The 19427-nt window shown below is 40.2% G+C and overlaps 2 protein-coding genes across 3 annotated transcripts; one reads left to right on the plus strand and one right to left on the minus strand.

The window, feature by feature from the left end:
- Positions 1-3766: 3766 nt before the first annotated feature.
- Positions 3767-19189, plus strand: METTL9 (methyltransferase 9, His-X-His N1(pi)-histidine). Of its 2 annotated transcripts, none has more exons than XM_079320843.1 (5): positions 3767-4243; positions 6759-6949; positions 9121-9330; positions 9767-9951; positions 18459-19189. In XM_079320843.1, exons 1-5 carry the CDS (start codon positions 4070-4072, stop codon positions 18659-18661), a joined length of 963 nt encoding a protein of 320 aa, XP_079176969.1. In that variant the 5' UTR covers positions 3767-4069; the 3' UTR covers positions 18662-19189. The 2 variants fall into 2 exon arrangements, with proteins under 2 accessions (XP_079176969.1, XP_079176968.1); XM_079320842.1 differs by having other exon boundaries at positions 3772-4243; positions 18456-19189.
- IGSF6 (immunoglobulin superfamily member 6) lies at positions 10447-18384 on the minus strand. Its single transcript, XM_079320844.1, has 6 exons — positions 17649-18384; positions 15725-16072; positions 14768-14874; positions 14105-14158; positions 13445-13528; positions 10447-12434 (listed from the first exon to the last, which is right to left on the minus strand). The coding sequence occupies exons 1-6, from the start codon at positions 17713-17715 to the stop codon at positions 12396-12398; spliced, it is 699 nt and encodes a 232-aa protein (XP_079176970.1). The 5' UTR covers positions 17716-18384; the 3' UTR covers positions 10447-12395.
- Positions 19190-19427: the final 238 nt, after the last annotated feature.

Consider the following 19427-nt stretch of genomic DNA (forward strand, 5'->3'; position numbering starts at 1 on the left):
TCACAGGCTGTAGTGATAAGACACATTAGCATGTGTACAGGACTCCCATTTAATCAATTTTATTCTTTGTCCAATATACCCATGCTGTAATTGTGCAGTGATAAATACCTTTAGCATAATACAATCACTGCATTTTTATATTTTTTCTTGCCTGGGCAAACACAGTTTTAGTAGCACCTTTCTTAGTGCCCCTTGAAAGTCCAAGAGCACTGTGTGGATCCCAGTTTTAAAAGGCTGAGCTAACTGAATTTCAAGGCTTTACACTTACTGTGCCAGGTAACTTGGGAAATAAAGCAGTGTAAGAAATGGCTCTGAACACCAGCATAATTTAGTGAAGAAGCTGGAGATCTGAAATACCAGAGTTGAAAAAAAACATTTATTTGTGCCTTAGCTTTTCCATTTGCAGAGTAGAAATAAGATCATTTCCTTTTTTGAAGTGTGAAGTGCTTTCAAGGCAATGAAGGAAAAATGGGAGATCATCATTAAATATTTAGAAATCCAAATGAATCCTTTGATAGGAATATGAAGATTTATGTTAAAATGTAAGAAGCCAGAACTGTGGTAGAGTTTGAAGTTACCTTATCTGTTTTTTATCTCTCTTGTTGGAAACACTGTTGCCTATTTGCCTTGTGCAAGCTATCAGCATTTTGTGCACATACAGCATCACTTGTGTAAATATTCTGTGGATAGGTAAATACAAATACCAGAGCAGATACAGCCTCTGTGTTTAGGTTTGGAATTTGAAAAGATTTCCTGCATTGTATGTATTTATTTCATGTCTGAAAGGCAGAAGCAGAGGTCAAAGGAATTTAAGTTAATATAATTTTTGATGCATTGTATGAAAGAGTCTTCTCCCTGAAGTTCCTTTAAAACAGTAATGATATAAAATAGTCTCTTTTTTCTTTACTGTTTCTGTATCTCCTAAATTTCCCATGTTCATCCTATCCTCATGGAATATATATTTTTACATATACAATAAAATAATGTTATTGTACCAGAAATAGGGTTTGTTAGGTGACTATGTTAGTTATTTCTAAAAGTAAGTTATTAGAATACAGTGTACAACTGGAAGAGTATCATGCTATACAACCACTAATAAGTGGTTTTAAGAGTCAAAATAACATGAAGAATTCTTTGAAATCATCAGAATTATTTTTTTCTGGAAATTATATGGTAAAGTTACCATTAATTTGCTGAAATAAGAAAGGAGTAAGGAGTGATATGACTCAATGCACTGTTTGAATAGGCTCTACCATCTGCTGCATTCTCTAGAATTCCTACAGGAAAAGCACATAATCTAAGATTTCTAAGCAAGACAGCCTGAAGATAGAAGACATTAACTGTAGACCAAACCAGTTTAGAAAAAAAAACAAACTGAGAAATACAATTCAAATTATTTAACGTGTAAAATGTTAATAATTTTCCAAATTTATTATGCACTATTCTCCCATTTGTCTGTCCTATTTCCCTTGCTATAGGGGCAGGAGAAATGTCTTTGCAGCATCAATAGTCAATCCCAAAGAGGACTGGAAGAGTGTTTAAATTTGGGAGGTGGAATTATGGGAATAGAAGCTTGGCACTGTGTGTGACTGACATTGCTTATTCTCCATTTCTCTGTCACCCACTAAACTTTGTTATCTTCTGCTCAACCTACATGATTGGTTTTGGCTGTGAATCAAGTAAAGGATGATCAAAGGCAAAAGTTCAGTGTCTTGCAACAGCTGGTTTCCCTGCTTTCTCTCCTTATTAGCCAGCAGTATCTGAGCTTGAACTCCCACTGATGGAAAAATGCCTCAATTTAATCTTGATAATTTAAGAGTGTCTAAAATGGTCTCATAACTGATAAAGAGGCTATAAGTGTGTGTATAGTATAAAATATGAAATGCTGTGATAAGCTCAGAGGAGAAATGTGATGCTTGAATCCCATTCTTAGAGTCTCTCTATAAATTCTGAGAATATGGAACTTAATACACTGAATTAAATTTATTTATTGAAAATCAATAAGCAGTAGTGTCTGCTAGACTTAAAAGGTTGTTGCCCAATAGACACTAAAGAATGGTAGTCTAATATACTAATAATATAATATATAGTCAGTGATAGAGTGAAAATATTGAATAAATGACAACAAAGCATATTTAATTTTAAGTGAGGAAGAAATGATGTTTTGTGGAGCTTACAGGCCCACCTCTTCTGGTCTGGTACAAAATCACCTTCCCAACCTCCTGGTGCCCTGATTTTGGAACTGCTCAGTAATTCATGAATTACTGTGCTGACATGGCTGGTAGGAATGTTTATATTTGGATCCAGCTCTAAATGGGTGCTGGCAGGAAAGACAAGCAGGAAGGGGAAGGAATACTTCAGATAAGCCACATCTCCAGCAGTACTTCTAGGCACTTCCTTGCTTAATTAAACCAGCTCAGGGGGAAAAAGGCTCAGTAGTACATGCAGGGAAAAGAGTTCCAGCTGCTTTGGTACAGGAACAAAAAACTGAGACAGAGGGACTTGTACTGATAACTGGGTTACCTTTGGGGAGAGGATTTTGGATATCTGTGTTTACCTTAAAGACCTTTCTGGTAATCCTTTTCTTGCTAATGTTTAAATAATAGAAGGGAAAGTTATCACGGAATTTTATTGGGAAAATTGAGGCTTTGGGTGTGTTTTGGACCTTTTCCACATCAGGGATTCAATTGATTATAGAAATTTTCCATCAAGACAAAGGAAAAGAGCTCTCCAAATAGTGGAGCAGAAAGTAGGAAAAACAGTGATTCCGTTATTTCTGGAAATCCTTTCCCAGCACACTAATTGAATGACAAAGCTTACACCACAAATGGTGCTGTAAGAAATTTGTAAGTAATAAAAAAGTAAGTAAGTAAGTTAAATAAGTAAGTAATTTGAGATTGTCCAGCAGTTGGGTTACAATTCCACCAGTTCATATGCAAATAACTGTACATCAAAATTATTACCTAAATATGCATGAACAGTGAGTTCTTTATGGCTTGTCAAGGGAAAATATGCTGAGTATACAACTACTGCATCAGAATATTAATGGCAAATGTAACACGGGGTAGGAATTTTGAAAAATTCCATTAACACCCAGGTTGTGTGCTAACAATGCAAAGACAAAAGCTCTTAAATTTCTTATTTTATTTGGTATGCAATCAATTACATGTATTTCCTATGTGATAAAACAAAGATATGTTTTCCTGTGAACAACATGTAACTAACCTGAAGCAGTTTTATTTACTGGTTTATAATATTGTGAACAGATGTCTGTTTAAAAAGCATCAAATTTATCTTTTGTCATTTTCAATTTTGATTACAGAGTTGCTTTATTCCTGGAGGGAAAAAATAAACTTGTCTTTGTTTACCGATAAGAACAGGCATGAAAAGGAGCATCTTAATCCCAAATAAAAACAGACCAAAAAGGGATGGGGATGGGATCAGGATGGGGATGAGGATCGGGATGGGATCGGGATGGGGATGAGGATGGGGATGGGATCGGGATGGGGATCAGGATCGGGATGGGGATCGGGATCGGGATGGGGATGGGATCGGGATGGGGATGGGATCGGGATGGGGATGGGATCGGGATGGGGATGGGATCGGGATCGGGATGGGGATGGGATCAGGATCTGGGCCCGGCTCACCGGGGGTTCCCCACACGCCGCCCGCGGCCCCGCTGTGCGCACGCGCGGCGGGCAGGGCGGCGCCCAGCACGTGTCCCCGCGCCGCCGAGGCGGCCCCGCCCGCCCGCGGCTGCCGGCGGTGCCCGGGGCGGGGACGAAGGAGGGGCCCGGCCGAGGGGCCCGGCCGAGCCGCCGCCAGCCCGCCCTGCCCGGCCCCGCTCCGGTTCGAACGCGGCGCGGCCCCGCCCGGCCATTGCCGACGGAGAGGGAGGGAGCGGGAGCGCGCCAGGCCCCGGCGTGTCGCAGCCAAGGAGTCCGGGCGGGCCCCGCTGCCGCGGCGGCGCGTTCCGCCCGGAGCGAGTGCGCGGGCCCCGAGCGGAGCCGCCGCTGCCATGGAGCGGGGGGGCGGCGGCGGCGCGCGGGGCTGATCGCGCCCCTTCCCCATGAGACTGTGGCTGTGCTGGCTGGGCTGCTACACCCTGCTCCTGTGGGTGCTGAGGAGGACGATGTGGGCTGGCCCGGCCCGGTACCTGCGGAGCCCTTTATCCAGGTCCCTCTACGTGAATATGATGGGCAGCCAGCGCCAGCCAGCCCCGGGCGCCAGGGAGAACCACCAGGTACAGGCGCTGCCCGCCCCTCCCTTGCCTTCCCTCATCGTGCCGGGGTGGGCGTCGGGGGCGGCACAGGGACCCCCGGCCGCGGGAGGCTCCGCTGAGGGGAGCGGCGGAGGAGCGGAGCCCGGTGCGGGCTGAGGGGCAGCGGGCCGGCAGCGCAGACAAAGAGAGGGAACCGCTCTGTCCTGCCGGGACAAAGTTGCCGAGCCCGCTCCCTGCGGAGCGCGGCCGGGGCTGCGGGCTCGGGGAGAGCCCGGCGGTACCGGCGGGGGCAGCAGCGCCTGTCCCGGCACCCGCGGCGGGTCGGGGCCGGGGCTGCTCCCGGGAGAGGCGGGATATGGGTGCGCGCCCCGGGCTGTGGCTGTGGGTGCGCGCTCCGGGCTGTGGGTGCGCGCCCCGGGCTGTGGGTGCGCGCCCCGGGCTGTGGCTGTGGGTGCACGCCCCGGGCTCTGGATGTGTGTGCGCGCCCCCCGGGCAGTGGGTGCGCGCCCCGGGCTGGGGCTGTGTGTGCGCGCTCCGGGCAGTGGGTGCGCGCCCCCGTTCTTTCAATGCGCGCCCCCCGGTTGTGCGGTGAGCCCCGTGAGAGCGCTCCAGTGAAGTTCGCAGGTGGTGGTGACGGAGGTGCGTTTGTAATCGCAGAGATGTTTGTAATTAGTGCCGGTGCGTGTAGAGGGAAACAACAAAAAGTGGGGAAGCGGGACTCCGGCAGAGGCCTTGGAGCCGTAGGAGGTGGCAGAGCAGGAGTGAGTTGTTGCAATGTGATCCGGCTGCGATAAAAGGTTAGTGCTGTGTTTGGGCAGCGTGGCCACATGGGTCGGTACCTTGTGGAGGAGCGAAGGGCCATGCAGTGCAGTGATTGTGTGATAGATTCCATTTGAAATGTGTTCTACACTATGTTTTGGTGAAACGCTGCTGAAATTCTGACAGGAGTTAGAAGGACTAATAAGAGCTCAGTGCAGAAGAAAGCTGGCAGCTTAATCTAGGTTCAATATGCAGAACCGAGCTAACGAAGAAGATGTAGTGTAAACACTTGAGGAGTGCTGTACAAAGGAAGACCATAATTCTTCCTGCTGCTCCATTACTGCAGCCTTCTTAGTGCTCTGGGTGGGCAGTGACATCCTGAGTCTTGCTGGGTGGATGTATCCCTGGAATTTAATGCCTTTGGAATCATTAAGGACATAAGTAGAAAGAGAAGCAGAATTCAGGTTTGCAGGAAGAACTTCCTTCTGGTGAACAAAGAAAATCTGGAAGTCTTTTGTGTTGTTAAAAGCTGTAGTAGAAAGGCAAGTGGGGGAAATGTGTTGTGGAAGTGCCTGTGTCATTCACAGGTAGATGGTCTGCAGTGGTTAATCTCCATCTCTAGTTTCATTGATCTAGATTTTAAATGTAGGTATTGATTATGTAGTATATTTAGTAATATTTATGATTACTGAGTTTGTGGGGTGAGCAAGGATTGCATGTACCCCTGGTACTTTGCAGTTTTACTGACTGAGCTAGTTTTATGTAGTTTTATGTAAATTATCTAAAAGAAGTTTTTCATCCTTTTACTTATATTAGGCAAGAGTTGCAATGTTTATAATAATGTTCATTATAACAAATGTCTTAGCACAACAATCTGAATATATGTAAGAGATTGACACACTCTGCCACTTAAATAATGGCATTTCATATGTTTTACATGGAGGAAAACAAAAGCAGTTTCTGTTCTGAGGAAGTAGTTTTGGAATTAAGTTGGTTTTCACCATTTCTTTTGCTTTGAAATTTAGATTGGCATTTTGGGGTTGTGTTTTTTTCCCTTATAATGTGTTAGAATTTCTGTTATTCACCAGTGTTATATAGGTAGTTGTCAATAACCTTAGTGGCAAGATTAACCATGAGAAATCATAGAATTCTTAAGGTTGAAAAAGAGCTCTAAGATCATCAAGTCCAACCTTTGACCAAATACCACCATACCCACAAAACCATATTGAGGAGAACAAATTGGAGATTGGAAACAAGCTTCTGTTAGTTGTCACCATCATCCTGCCAGTGGTTATGTCAATATTTACAAGTCTTAAAGACAAGAATTACAGGACTGTTGTTTTTCAGTGGAACTGCAGGTGAGAGTTCAGTGCAGAACCCCAAGGTGGATGAGCTCAGGCATACTCACACTGTATATAGAACAAAGCCTCTGTTTCCCAAGGCTTTGAAAGTGTTTTTTCTGGATTGAAACTGGCAACACATTGCAAAAAGCAAATCATCTGAGCCTCTCCAAACCTGTTCAGTGGAGTGAGGCAGCAGCCTTGTGAGCCTGACACATCCCAAACTGCTCCTCAGCTCCTTGGGATCATGTCCTTCTGCCACACTCTTGGATTTAAATTGAAAGAGTACACAAGCTGCTGCTTTAGTGGTTTTTCAGAAGGAAAAGCAAAATTTTTATATTTATGGACATTGTTAATAATTGTGTATGTATTAATTTTGGCTACTTCTGGGTTTACATTGCTGAACTTCTTAAATGATCCTTTATCTCTTTCTCTAGTGGTATGTCTGCAACACTGAACAGTTGTCTGAATCCCTTCAACCCATTTTTGTCCAGAGTTACCTTGACCAAGGAACACAGATCTTCTTAAACAACAGCATTGAGAAGTCAGGCTGGCTGTTTATCCAGCTTTATCACTCTTTTGTGTCCTCTATTTTTAGCCTTTTTATGTCTAGAACATCTATCAATGGGTAAGTGAAAAGTTGATCTTGGTAAGCTAAATACAGTTTAGATTTAGAGTTTCCAAGTGTTAAGCCCTACCCCTTGATCTGCCAGCTTTTCAAAATGTGTAATTTCCCTTTGCTGCTCAGTCAGATGTGAAATGCCCTCCTGTGTTGATCATACTCAGCCCTCTTAACTGGTGAACACCATTTCCAGTATGGGGGGACAGAGAAGGTAATTGCAATTAATAAAATACAGATGATTCTAATTGCATTTTATGACACTTACATGTATTAATTTTCTTCTAAGAGAGTGTTCTCTTTGTGTCTCTTCCCTTAGCTTTCTTTTCACCCTCCCACCTTGCCCTTTCCCTACTGCTACATTTTTATCAGTTACTGTTTTGATTGTGCTGGTTGGTGGCTGGATCCAGACAGTTTTGTGTTGTACCTAAAACTCTTCCTGCTCTAGAGGGTGTTTACCTGCCCACAGCAAATCATGGCACATTTCTAAACAGTGCAAAGCTGGCCAAGTGTTGTTTCTGGTAACACTAATATGGAATATTGTTGTTTCTCTTACTCTCTAAAATAATTCCACCTCAATTTGTGTGTAAGCTGCACTGAAATAACTTCTGATGAACCATCAGTGAAGCAGGAGAGCATAAGGTGATAGAACAGCATTCTTCTATTCTTACTGCATCAGTTGCAGGGGAGTTTGGCTGTTCATGGTGCTTTAGTATTTTTTTCAAACAAGGCAGTGCTTTTTTTTGCTCACCTTCCTCTGTTCAGACACGTTTAACAGCTATCAGCTTTGACCTTATGAAAAATGCATTTTGTTACATTTAGCCAATTTCTCCCAAATCCCCACCTCTGCACCTGCTACATACTTCTGCACAGTCTGATCCAAGATAGAGGCTGTCTACTGAGGCTAGAAAAATAGTCTTTTCCCTTATTTTCTACACAGATGACTTTATGAGCTTCCCTGTGGTGTTCTTAGTTATGTGTAGCTTTATATAAAGGTTCCTTTGGTCTCTTCTTCCTTTCTCTTCCATTTCTTTTTTTTCAAAGGCTCTTCAGGGCTTTGAATAACACCTCATAATGCTGTTAGGAATAATAGCTACGAGCCAATTACACAGTGTGGGCTGACATGTGTGCTGCAAGGAGGCTCTACTTAAATTGGATGTAGTCTGTTTATTTTTATACATTTGATATCCTGCTTAGTTTCTTATCTGTGACTATGTGTACTCTGTCCTTTTTGTTTCTTTGGGTTTTATTAGTCAGTCTTTCCTAGACCAGCTCCTTTACACATTTTTTATTCTTTAAGTCTTTTTGTTTCTGTTTATCTTTTTTTCCTGTTCATTGTCTTTAAGTTTAACCTGCTATCCAACAGGAGTTTAAAGAATAGTATTTATCTACCTGCAGTCTGTTACTGTCCAGTTCTTCTTCCTCTGCCTGTTCTTCTAACAGTTTCATCACTGAATTCTGCTGTGACAGCTGAATTGTGTCACTGTGTAGTCTTCAAACAGTTATGGGCAGGTATGGCATTGACTTGTTCCATAAGGAATCCAACTGTCACCTCTACCCAGTTCCTTAATGAGTTGTCTGTTTTCTGTTCCACAGCTTTTCATGTTGAATGCAGGATCTGCAGACAGGAGCAAAAGCCATTGTAACATAGAATTTAAAAAACCTCTTTTCCCCTCCAGCAGTGTTACCCCCATGCTTCCTTTAAATCTGTTCCCTGTCTTCCCTCCTTGTTCCACATCCCATTCCTCATTCATTGTACATACTTTGTGTCTGCAGCCATTTTATTTCCTCTGTTATTTCATCTTGGGTTTGTTTTTTTTTTTTTAAGGTAGGTGGCAGAGATTCAAATCTGCAGATGTGACAAATAAGGTTCAGTCTTTATCTTCCCTACTTTTTCTCTTCCCCTTCTTTCTTTCTTGAGCTGCACCCCATGAGTTCTTCCTTACCTAATCAAATTCCTTCTGGAATCTTAACCACTGTAACTGCATGTGGCTCTGGGTTTGATCTCTTACAAGTGCAAGACAAGTTGAACTGGGTTTAAAATTTATCTGAGCAGTGACCTTGTCTGCTATTATGTGTGACTGTTTCCTGCCAAGGCACATTCTAAATTTCTTCACTTCCTGTCCTGTTAAAGTTTCTATAAAACTGATAATTTCTTTTTTTTTTTTTTTCCATTTTAGGCTGCTGGGAAGGGGCTCAATGTTTGTGTTTTCCCCAGAACAATTTCAAAGACTGCTTAAAATAAATCCTGAATGGAAATCCCACAGACTTCTTGATTTAGGGGCTGGAGATGGAGAAGTCACTAAAGTTATGAGTCCTCACTTTGAAGAAATCTATGCCACTGAATTGTCTGAAACTATGATATGGCAGCTTCAGAAGAAGAAATACAGGTATCAGCTGAATAATTCCTACATCCTTTATATCAGACATTACAGCAAAGTAATCTATTTGTAATTTAATGAATGTTCAGTATTTTCAGTCAATTCCTTTATTATTTGGTTGTTATGGAAAAGGTTAGCCTGTACAAAAGGAGAAAAGCAAACAAATGTGATGATCCCTCTTAGCAGTGTTGGGTTATGTCTCCTCTATTACCTGATGTTTATCAGGCAGTATAAAGGTTCATAGAGCTGGACATGTAGCCATGCTGATCATTGATTCAATTTTCTTTTCCAAAAGACCAGAAGGGATTGTTTCTGTCTTCTCCAAATGGTTGACCTTACCTGCACTATCAACACATCCATGAGAAATTTTTGTCTTCAGTAGTTCTGTCTGAAATCAGCTCATTTTTATTTAGCAGACTGTATCTCTTTCTTTTTCCTTTCACAGGGTGCTTGGTGTGAATGAATGGCAAAACACAGGGTTTCAGTATGATGTCATCAGCTGTTTGAATTTGCTGGATCGCTGTGATCAACCACTGACTGTATTAAAAGATATTAGAAGTGTACTGGAGCCAACCAGAGGCAGAGTCATCCTAGCACTGGTTCTGCCATTTCACCCCTATGTGGAAAATGGTAAGTGCACACATTAGGAGCTGTTTAGACAGGGTAGCCCTTAACAAACCATGTACAACTGGCTCAACAGAAGGGGGTAAGTTAGTGAACAAACTATTCTAAGCCTGCTTATATTCTTCATCATTAATCTCCCACTATTCACTGGGAGGACAATAGAGAAGTAAGTTTATAAATCCCAAGGGACTGGAAACCTGTTCTGTGATTGTTGCATGCAGTCATTCCTACTTGTTGAAAGCTGAAATGTTGTTGTAAGATGAGTTGTAAGCCAATGTCATCATTTTATTTGCTATGGTGACTTGGTAGATGAGTCACTTTGCTGAAGGCAGTTTTGTTCTCTTAATATGTTTGAAACTTAAAAACAGTCTCATTTTTGAGAAAACATTGTCTATTTGTCACTATTATGGATATGGATCTATATAAACAGTACAGGTTAGCACACACAAAAGTTAACAGCTTTCCCACTAAAGATCAATTTAACTGTGGCCTAAAGAAACAGACAACTGCCAGACTGTCTTCATGATGCAAAAACCATTTTAGAATTTCAGTATTTTCATTCAGCTGTTCTACATGATGATGCATTTTAAAAATAGATATGTACATATGTTTTATATATAACAAAATTATCCTTGGAACATTCAAAGAGAAGAACATTCCATGGCTCAAGTAACTTCTTGGAGCAGCTCATTAAAACCAGCTTAGACCCATATAGTGAAACTTCTTAATTTTGTAGAGGGAGAAGAAATGGAAAAGTATTGGGGCAGGTAAGATCCAGTGATAGATCTACAGATAGAAGTGGAGAAATTATTTTAATCAAAATGAGCTATTTGGGTTATTACATGCAGTATAATGGGATGGTAATGGTGGATGCTGTCTATGTGAGTAACATAAAACCTGATCTAAGAGAACAAAGCAAGGTGGAGGAGGAATTAAAATACAGATCTGTGCTCACTGTTTGTGGAATGATAGTGACACCTAGAGTCCAGAGGAGCTCAATCATAAATTCTCTCTGGGGCTTTTTCAGTTTTATTTCAACATGCAGAACAACCAGGAATGCAGTTACTGCAGGTGTCTAAATTTGGCAAGAGAGCCTGGTGAATCATCAGGTATTACACCAGTCACTAAGGACAAGTATTACCACAACTTTGGTTTTAGTAGGTGTCTCATAGAGTCATATAAGAATTCTTTGTATTTCCTAATACAGACAGTAAAAGTCATTATTGGACTGGACATGACTGGACTGGTGTAAGTTTCCCTAAAATAAAAATGTCATGCCATACTTCAGAAGGAGTGAACACTGGGAGCCTGGGAGTGTGAAACTTCCTTGTTGAACATGTTAATATCTTGTGATGGATTTACTGGAATGAGAATGCAAAGGTCTGTCCTCCTGAAATACTGTTAATTGAGCTGGAGTCACAGCAGTGTTTAAGATGCACCTTTGCTTTGTCTCAGTTGTCAGTTCTCACCTTGCAGAAGTGAGAAATGCCACTTCATTGTTAAACAAAGTCTTGCTTTATTTAAATTATGACAGAAGATGCAGCTGTTCTTTAGAAGGGAAAATGCCTGATACCAACAGATGCCTTGTAAATGTGCTGATTTTGCAGATTGGTTAGTTAGTAACTACTGAAAAAGGTACTGTCAAAGAAAAGTGTGCTGCCTTTTACTGGATAGTGTAGTTCTTTTTTGTGTTTGTATCTCTGTTGAAAAGGCTTGTAAATGTAAAACATGATGCTCCAGATATTCCTGACTGGGGGTGGTAGGACTGGGAGATGTCAGCCTAGCAGGTGGATTTTAGTATTGGAGGAGCAGTGTTTTCACAATGACAGTTACTTTCCTAAATAGGTTTGGAAGGTGCTCCCATCCAAATTGAGCTTGGCCAGGATAGTGCATGTCTTTATATTGTCATTTTTTTCTGCTTGCCTGTCTAATACACAGGTTTTGCTGTTTAACTGTTTAAGTTTCAACTGTTCTAAGGCTCATTTACTGTTGGTCTGTAAATGTTACATCAATAACTATCCCATTAACATGAGCAAATCCAGAATTTCATCCATGAAACAAGTTTATTTTCCATTGCTGTCAAAAAAGCATCTTTCACAATTGCTCAATTTGAGTAAAAGGAATGCATAAAGGTTTATGTAAGAGAATAAGAAAGATATAATTAAATCTAAATTAAAAAAGGAAACTTATATGAAGCATCAGCAGTCTTACAAAGGTGAAGTCTTTTCCCAGGTTCTTTGAAATGGAAAATAGAGTATGTAACACACATGTAAGATACAATGCACTTGGTTCTGGTGAACTGTTCAGAAAATACTCCCAAAGAACACTGCTCTGCAAGGTTTTCTCCTCTCCTTTTAAAGCAAAGGAAGTCTGTGAAGAAGTTTTAACTTCCTCACCTGCTCCTTTGCCTGCAGGAGAACTGTTGAACAAATCTGAAGTGCTGCACGTGCTCATCTGTTCTGATAAACAGTGTCATCTTCCAAATCATCCTAGGGAAAGAAGTGTTTTGTTACCAAGGTGATTTTTTTCTTTTAAATAAAGGCAGAATTTATTTTTTTGAGGCAAACTCCATCCCCTCAGTGTTTCAGTAAAATCCTTTTTCCTCTCTTATCCAGTTGTTTTTGTCCATGGGGTATTTGCAGCCTTCAGAACATGTTTCTTACCCTGTTGGCCTTTCCTAATCTCCAGGGAGCACAGAGCAGTAAAACATAGCCCATATTTTTATATCTGATGGTCAAACCAAGCACCAGGTCATGTCAGCAGGGACTTGAAGGCTTCAAAGGGGTGATTACAGAGGAGAATGATTGGAGCTGTATGGAAATAAGTGAAGTAAAATGTATATATAGGAGAAGTGCATGACTTTGGTCAATGTGTCATTTGTTTCCTCATTGCATCTCTGACTGATCTCTGGCTCAGAATAGAAAAGAATTTACATTGTTTCTCAGAAGAAGCAAGATTTTGAAGTGATTCTCTTTGCTTGCAAATATGTATGTTTTCTAAAGATGCGTGGTTTGGTTTTTTTTTTTAATAATTTGCCTGGCACATGTAAGATTGTCTTATAAGACTTAATGGCATAAATTTGGAATTTTATGTTGAATACTTAGTTTAGGCTCTGTGTGCTGGAGGAAGGGAAATACCTTTAAATATATTACAGAGGATTTATAATAGTTTTGTTATGTTTCTGACCCCTATTCTGAGTTAATGGAGCAAGAGGAAGTGAAAAAGCAGTACTTTGCAAACATAACCTCTTAATACCTTGACCTCTTCTTGATAAAATACAAATGTATGGCAGTTTAATTTTAAATGTACATACACACATATATAAATATATATATGTAATTGTCTGCATATGGCAATTTCGAATACTTTATAATGTCTTTGACTGTCATTCAGAATACTTCTTTTACATTTCTATCAACTTTAAAGGAAATACAGTAAACTCCTAAAACCTTTTTCTCTTTCCCCCCAAAACTGTAGGCACTGGTAGGTGGATACTCACAGGCTGCTGGCAGTGTCTGGCATATCTCTGCTTTTGAAGTTCTTGAGCAATTGCTTGAAAAACTTTCCGGCCACTGTTTAGTTTCTGCAAATTATTTAAAATATTTTGGTTCAGTGCAACATTTTTAGTTGGAAGAAACCTATTTTTCTATTATTTCCAATTTTTGTTTTTACCTGGATATGTCTTTGGGAGTGTTACTAAGTAGCATTTTAAAAACACGTGGTTTGGTGAGAAGAAGGGTTTTAAATTATGTTATTCTTGCTTTGCTTAAATTATGCACCTTCTTTAATGGGTCTTTAAATGCATGGCTGCTTTTTATACAAGGATAGTAGTGGTGGAGGTTGTTAATTAATAGTAAAGTCTGTTATTTTCAGAACAAAATTTACTTAAAACCTAAAGGAAACAGTGTGTAAGAGATGACCTTTACAGAGATTAACTTTACCATGCATCCAACGTGTAAAAATTAATTACCTGCTTTGTTAAAATCAGTTAAATATGAATTGATAACTAGTTTTGTACAAATCTAAAGTGAAGCATTAGTAGCTCAGAATATTTCTTTAATGGAATCATCAATTAATCATAAATTTGATGTCAAATATACTTTAAAAAGACAAGAAGAAGCTCTGAATCACAGACAAAGGAAATAACATGGTAACATACACAGTTCTCTGTTGTTTGGTGGTTCCCACACTTCTTTAGCAGCTTTGGTTTTAACTGGAGGGAGGGAAAATAAATTAAAAAGCAATTAAAATATAAGGTGAGAAGTTAGCAGAGTAGTTAAAATTGTTGCTCTATTGCAGTGTCAGTTTGTAGGTAAATGTTTCACTAGATCAGCTTGTACCATTGGAAAAATCAGAGAGGTTTTCACATGTGAGGAGCCTTTTTCAGCTTCTGGTGGTGGCTAGTGCAAGTGTTTTTGCTTTGAGCACAGTGGGACTTGAAACACTGCTTAATTCTCAAAAATAAACCAATGGCATCACACATCCAGTTCTTCCCCTGAAGAAGGCTTGTTTAATTTTTCCCACTTTACTCTTTGCTGTGTATCTTCACTTCTACTCTCAGGATGATTTTAACTTCAGAATACCTTTTTATTTAGACACTTTGCTGAAAAAAAGAAAATGTGGTTGCTGTTGAGAGTCCATTTGTGTGCCACACAAGAGTTCACAGATGTGTGTGTGCAGCACATGGACTTCAACCAACCTCTTTAAAACTTAAGCATAATAGTTATGAAATCTACAAGTGTGTTTTTATTCCCCTTATGGAGATTTAAAACTGCATCAATTTACAAAATGTACAAAGCCAGAAAAATCACTTTGAGCCTACCTTGTAGACCACAAAGGAAGTGAGCACAGCAGAGCTGTACAGGAACAGTAAGGATGAGACAATGATCAGGGAGGTGAGTTTCCCATTGCTCTGCTGCTTCTCTGGCCCTTTATGAAAAAACAGGGTTTCACATAATTTTTTTAAGACTCTACATTCTAGCTCCCTTTCTCTGAGGCATTAAAAAAATCTTATACCATCAATAATTTTCTGGTTAATTTTCAGTCTAAAATCCTTAGTGAGATAATTTTCCTTTTGTTCACTCATATGTTTGCAAGGGCAATGAAGACCTCTTAGTTTTGATCACAAACCTACTCCTGTAAAGTTATCTTTGAATAAAGCTCATAGACTTCTGTTCAGAAATGGAATTAGAGGAAGGAAGGAATATAAAGAAAGTAATAATCCAGCTGGGTGTTTCTGTTTTGTTTTTTTTTCCTTTTTCTGCTTTAGGCATGTAAAACTGAAATGTAGTTACAGAAGTTTCATCACTTTCTAACTAGAAGGGCAAGGGATACAAAGGTTTGGAACTTTTTTCTCAGGTTGGCAGAGTGAATCCCCAGGTCTGAGGCCCTGCACTCTCTTGCATGTACTTCTACTAAATGTTGGTTTCTCTACTTCCCATTTTTTGGTTGATACTTCTTTCTGACAGCCACAAAAGCCTCTATGTAAAAGGATGTAGAGTGTGGTTAGACAGCACAAGTGCAAGACTTCTTTCTTTTGTAGAATTCTAGTCATCTTCATCATATGACAGAACAGCCTAATTAGCAAATGAGGTTGATATGCTTATTTTGTGGAATCCCTCTGGTTTTACTAACCACATCTTAATATAGCCATACTACTCCAAATGGGTTTGTTGGTATTTCCATCTTAAATGTCATTCTTGAAAGTATAAATAGAGAATTTAGAAAGATTTTTTTTTTTCTTCTAAGATCCTTCATGAAGAAGGAATGAACAACTGACCTGTTACTGTTAGTACTGTTCCATCTCCTGTTTGTTTAGAAAGGGGTGAAGCTGATTCTGCAAATGCTATTCCACAGATATAAACAGCGCTGTCATTTACAGTCAGATCTTTTATCTCAAGTGAGATGTTGTTTGCTGATGACTGCACTTTGTACTTCTGGTTGTCTGTGCATGCAGGAGTACACAAATCCTGATGTGTGTTAGTTAAGTAGCGGAACCACAGAACTTGTGGGGACGAGGAGCATCCGGAGGCAGAGAAGGTGCATGGTAGGGACACACTGTTGATGGAGGAGTCAGTTTGCTGGAACCTGGGCTGTGTTACAGTGACTCTGCACTGCTCTGCAACACCTGTTGGCAAGGAACAGTTGGTGATGTGAGGGACAGCTGAAAAGCAAGGTACAGTCTGAAAAGAAAAAATCAACTACTGGTTCATTCAGGGAAAGGTGGGAGGAAAGGAGGAAACCAACTGTGTTTCAAACTTGAAATTACTAAGATTGCTTTCAGCTAGCTTTGTTTTTACATAGCTCCTACAGCTTGTACATGTGCTCATTGAACACTTTTATCTACAGGGTAATGCACTTGGCTTTCTATTTTGTGACAAAATAGAGAACATTGATAGATCTGAAGCAATGTGGATGTTTCCTTTGGCACTGGAGAAGACAAGAAGAATACTTTGTGCATGTTTGTGGGTGTACTGGCCAGTGGGGGTGGATGTTGTGTGACACAAGTGCAGTTGCTCAGTGGAGCAGTTCTGCAGGGCTTTCTCTCTCCTCCACTGTTCCTGGTCTGAGTCAAGCCAGACAAGCTGAAGGTAGGCAGTGGAAATGTCAAATCAAGACATTTATAATTTAGCATCTTCATAACATTGATTAGAATTCACAATAGCTCCTAGACATTCTTCGACTTCATTATATATATTGACTCTGGGTTTCTGGGAATAATAGTGCTTGTTATTTCTGACATTTTAAAATTGTGCAGAGAAAACAAGAAAGTTAATCAGAGAATAGCATTCTAATTAAGGAACTAAAACATGTGGTTTAATATGACTAGTCTGAAAGATTTTTTTTAAAGTCCTTTTTGAAATCCATGCGAGTTCTGTTTTAGTATATTTAATTTTATGCAAATAAATGGTATAGTTATTTAAACTATGGCATTGAGGTTATTGCAGTGAGAATAAAGGTAGTATCTACATAACATCCTTTTCTGCTTGCCAGAAGATAACAAACTAGAAGATACATGAACTAAAATCTCTTGGTGTACTGCTGATACACAATTTATAAACCATAAACCTGTCCATGGTGAGCAATTAGTATTGTCCTTCACCATTTTTCTCAATAAATCCAATCAGATTCAGTGTCTGTGACTTTTACAGGAATAAAGTAAAACTGATTCTGTGTCAGGTCCATATCAGAGCCATTCCACAGTGCTACAGCCATCTGAAGATTGTAAATTGTGGGTGTACTTGCACCCTGTGTGCTGAAATGCAGTAGCTTGTGCTTCTGCAGCTGCTCCCCTTCTCTTTTCCACTTTATCCACAGGCTCTGGTGTCCTTGCAGAGCAGAACTCCATGGCCTCAGGTCATAGGAGTGCTGCCTGCTGGACTTCCCAAACCTTCCTCCCAAGCAAACACAATTGCTCTGAAATCAGGCTGCTGCTGGAGTGTTCCAGGCAGGGAAATGCAGCAGGATTTGACCCAGAAATCACAAGTTACAGCAGAGTTTCAGACTTTTGGAAGTAAAAAGCATTTGCTAGCAGTTTTGTACTTCAGAGATTATACGATGATAGCAGAAATTAACTTGATTTTCAGCAAAACTTCTCACTGCTTTTATTATCTAGCTGTGTTGCAAATCATAACCACAAAATTCTCAGTCTTGTATAACTGCTGTTAAATGAGAAAATGTAAGAAATTTTTTAGAAGTCTTACCAGCACTATACAGGATCCAGTCCAATGCCAGCATTAGCAGGTTTTTTAATTTGTTGAGAGATGCCATTTCTCGTATCTCTGTGGAAATTAATCTTCTTGAAGGAAGAGGAACTTAGGAAATGTTTGGACTTGCAGAACTGTCTTAATCACAAGATGTAGAGCTTCCTGTTTAGAAGGGTGTTTACTACTGCATTTAGCAAACTGGTTAAAGGTACAGACCAAGCCAGAAAACTTTTATTTGTTGTGGATGATATTACTTGGAAAATGAGTCGAGAACTTTTGAACTCCTGAGAGTTGTACCTATAATCCTTCAGATTATTTCATTGGATAGAACAAATTACAAGACATTTTCCAGCATGCTGCTTAATCAGCTTCTTTACATGACCCTAAGCAGCCTTTAGCAGATCAGCTGGTAGGTGGCCACTGAAGGCACAAAGTAGCCATCCATTGTAATGTGGTGATCTGCTGGTGAAAGCTTCACAGCAAATCACAATTTTCAATTTGCTGGCTCTAATTTCTCTAATTACCTCTGTGCCTGTCAGCTGGACACCAGCCTTACTAATGGCAGTTACCTTTTAGCCACTCCTGGCACATCTACTTAAAAATTTAACAAAAGATAACCATAAAGAAGCTGCTTTTGAGCAGCAGGGATAAACTGGAACTGATCAACAGGTCTACAAGTGGCATGACAGCCTCCTGCGTGGAGTGGAATGGAACATAGTTAGTGTAATTATGCTTTCTGTAAGAAACTGCAGCACACCATAAAGTTTTCTTTCTAATTGAAACAAAGCTGTTCTGTTTTCTCAGTAGGTGGCAAGTGGGAAAAGCCCTCAGAAGTTTTGGAAATCAAAGGGCACACTTGGGAAGAGCAGGTGAACAGCCTGCCAGAAGTTTTCAGTAAAGCTGGTTTTGCCATCGAGGCTTTCACCAGACTGCCCTACCTCTGTGAAGGTGACATGTACAATGACTACTACGTGCTGGATGATGCTGTCTTTGTCCTCAAGCCAGTGTAAGCCTGTGTGAAGTAAAGCCCCACAGTCCAACCCAAGAAGCAGCCTCTGAAAGAGGGTTTTGATTTATGGTTACTTAAAGGGAGGGAATTTTGGGATTGCCATGCTAAGTAAATATCATGTAAGAAATTTAAAGGCCAAAATACTAATGTATTTCTTTGTAGTGTAATTTAGGGGGGGAGGGAAATGGTTGTTTTTTAAATGGACTTTTCAGCTGAGAATTTCTTTTTTACCAGCTCTTAAACCAACATTGCATTCTGCAATCCAGCAGCAATGGGGGATATTTTTTTATACTTACCTGCAACAGGGATCATATCCAAACAAAAGCAATAGTCTTTATAATGGTGAAACTGATGCAGTGTGAACTGTTGTGAAAGAAATCCACCAAAATCTGGCAATAAAGTTATCCATACAGTTCAAGCCTTGTTGAATAAAACTGTTGAAATGGATAATCTTCCATGCTAAGTTACTTCCTCTCTTACTGTCATTCTTCACATTTTTAATCATGCTAAATAAACTTTTTTGAGATGACTTTTGCATTAACTTTTGTGTTCTTTTTTCTAACTATAGCCATGCTTGTCTGCAGCAACTGCTCTTTGTGTTGAGAATCAAGCTTTCAGTAGCAACACAACCTTGCATTTATTTAAACAGCATTTAATTATTGTTTAATGGGATAACAGTGCACAAAAAATGTATCACTTTCGGTTGGGTTTCCTTCATGTTCTTCCCTGTCCAAGCCTCATAAATCCTCATTGCTTTTGCATTTGCC

The sequence above is a fragment of the Erithacus rubecula genome, assembly GCF_903797595.1.
Source record: "Erithacus rubecula genome assembly, chromosome: 17".
In the NCBI taxonomy this organism is placed as follows: domain Eukaryota; kingdom Metazoa; phylum Chordata; class Aves; order Passeriformes; family Muscicapidae; genus Erithacus; species Erithacus rubecula.

Excerpts from the sequence above, each read along its gene's own strand:
- METTL9 (XM_079320842.1), top strand. The coding sequence starts at position 4,070 with ATGAGACTGTGGCTGTGCTGGCTGGGCTGCTACACCCTGCTCCTGTGG. Across the intron at positions 4,244-6,758 it reads GCGCCAGGGAGAACCACCAG|TGGTATGTCTGCAACACTGA; the intron begins GTACAGGCGCTG and ends CTCTTTCTCTAG. Across the intron at positions 9,331-9,766 it reads CTTCAGAAGAAGAAATACAG|GGTGCTTGGTGTGAATGAAT; the intron begins GTATCAGCTGAA and ends TTCCTTTCACAG.
- IGSF6 (XM_079320844.1), bottom strand. The coding sequence starts at position 17,715 with ATGGCATCTCTCAACAAATTAAAAAACCTGCTAATGCTGGCATTGGAC. Across the intron at positions 14,875-15,724 it reads AACAGTACTAACAGTAACAG|GGCCAGAGAAGCAGCAGAGC; the intron begins GTCAGTTGTTCA and ends TTTTTCATAAAG. Across the intron at positions 14,159-14,767 it reads CTTCCTTTGTGGTCTACAAG|TTAAAACCAAAGCTGCTAAA; the intron begins GTAGGCTCAAAG and ends CCCTCCCTCCAG.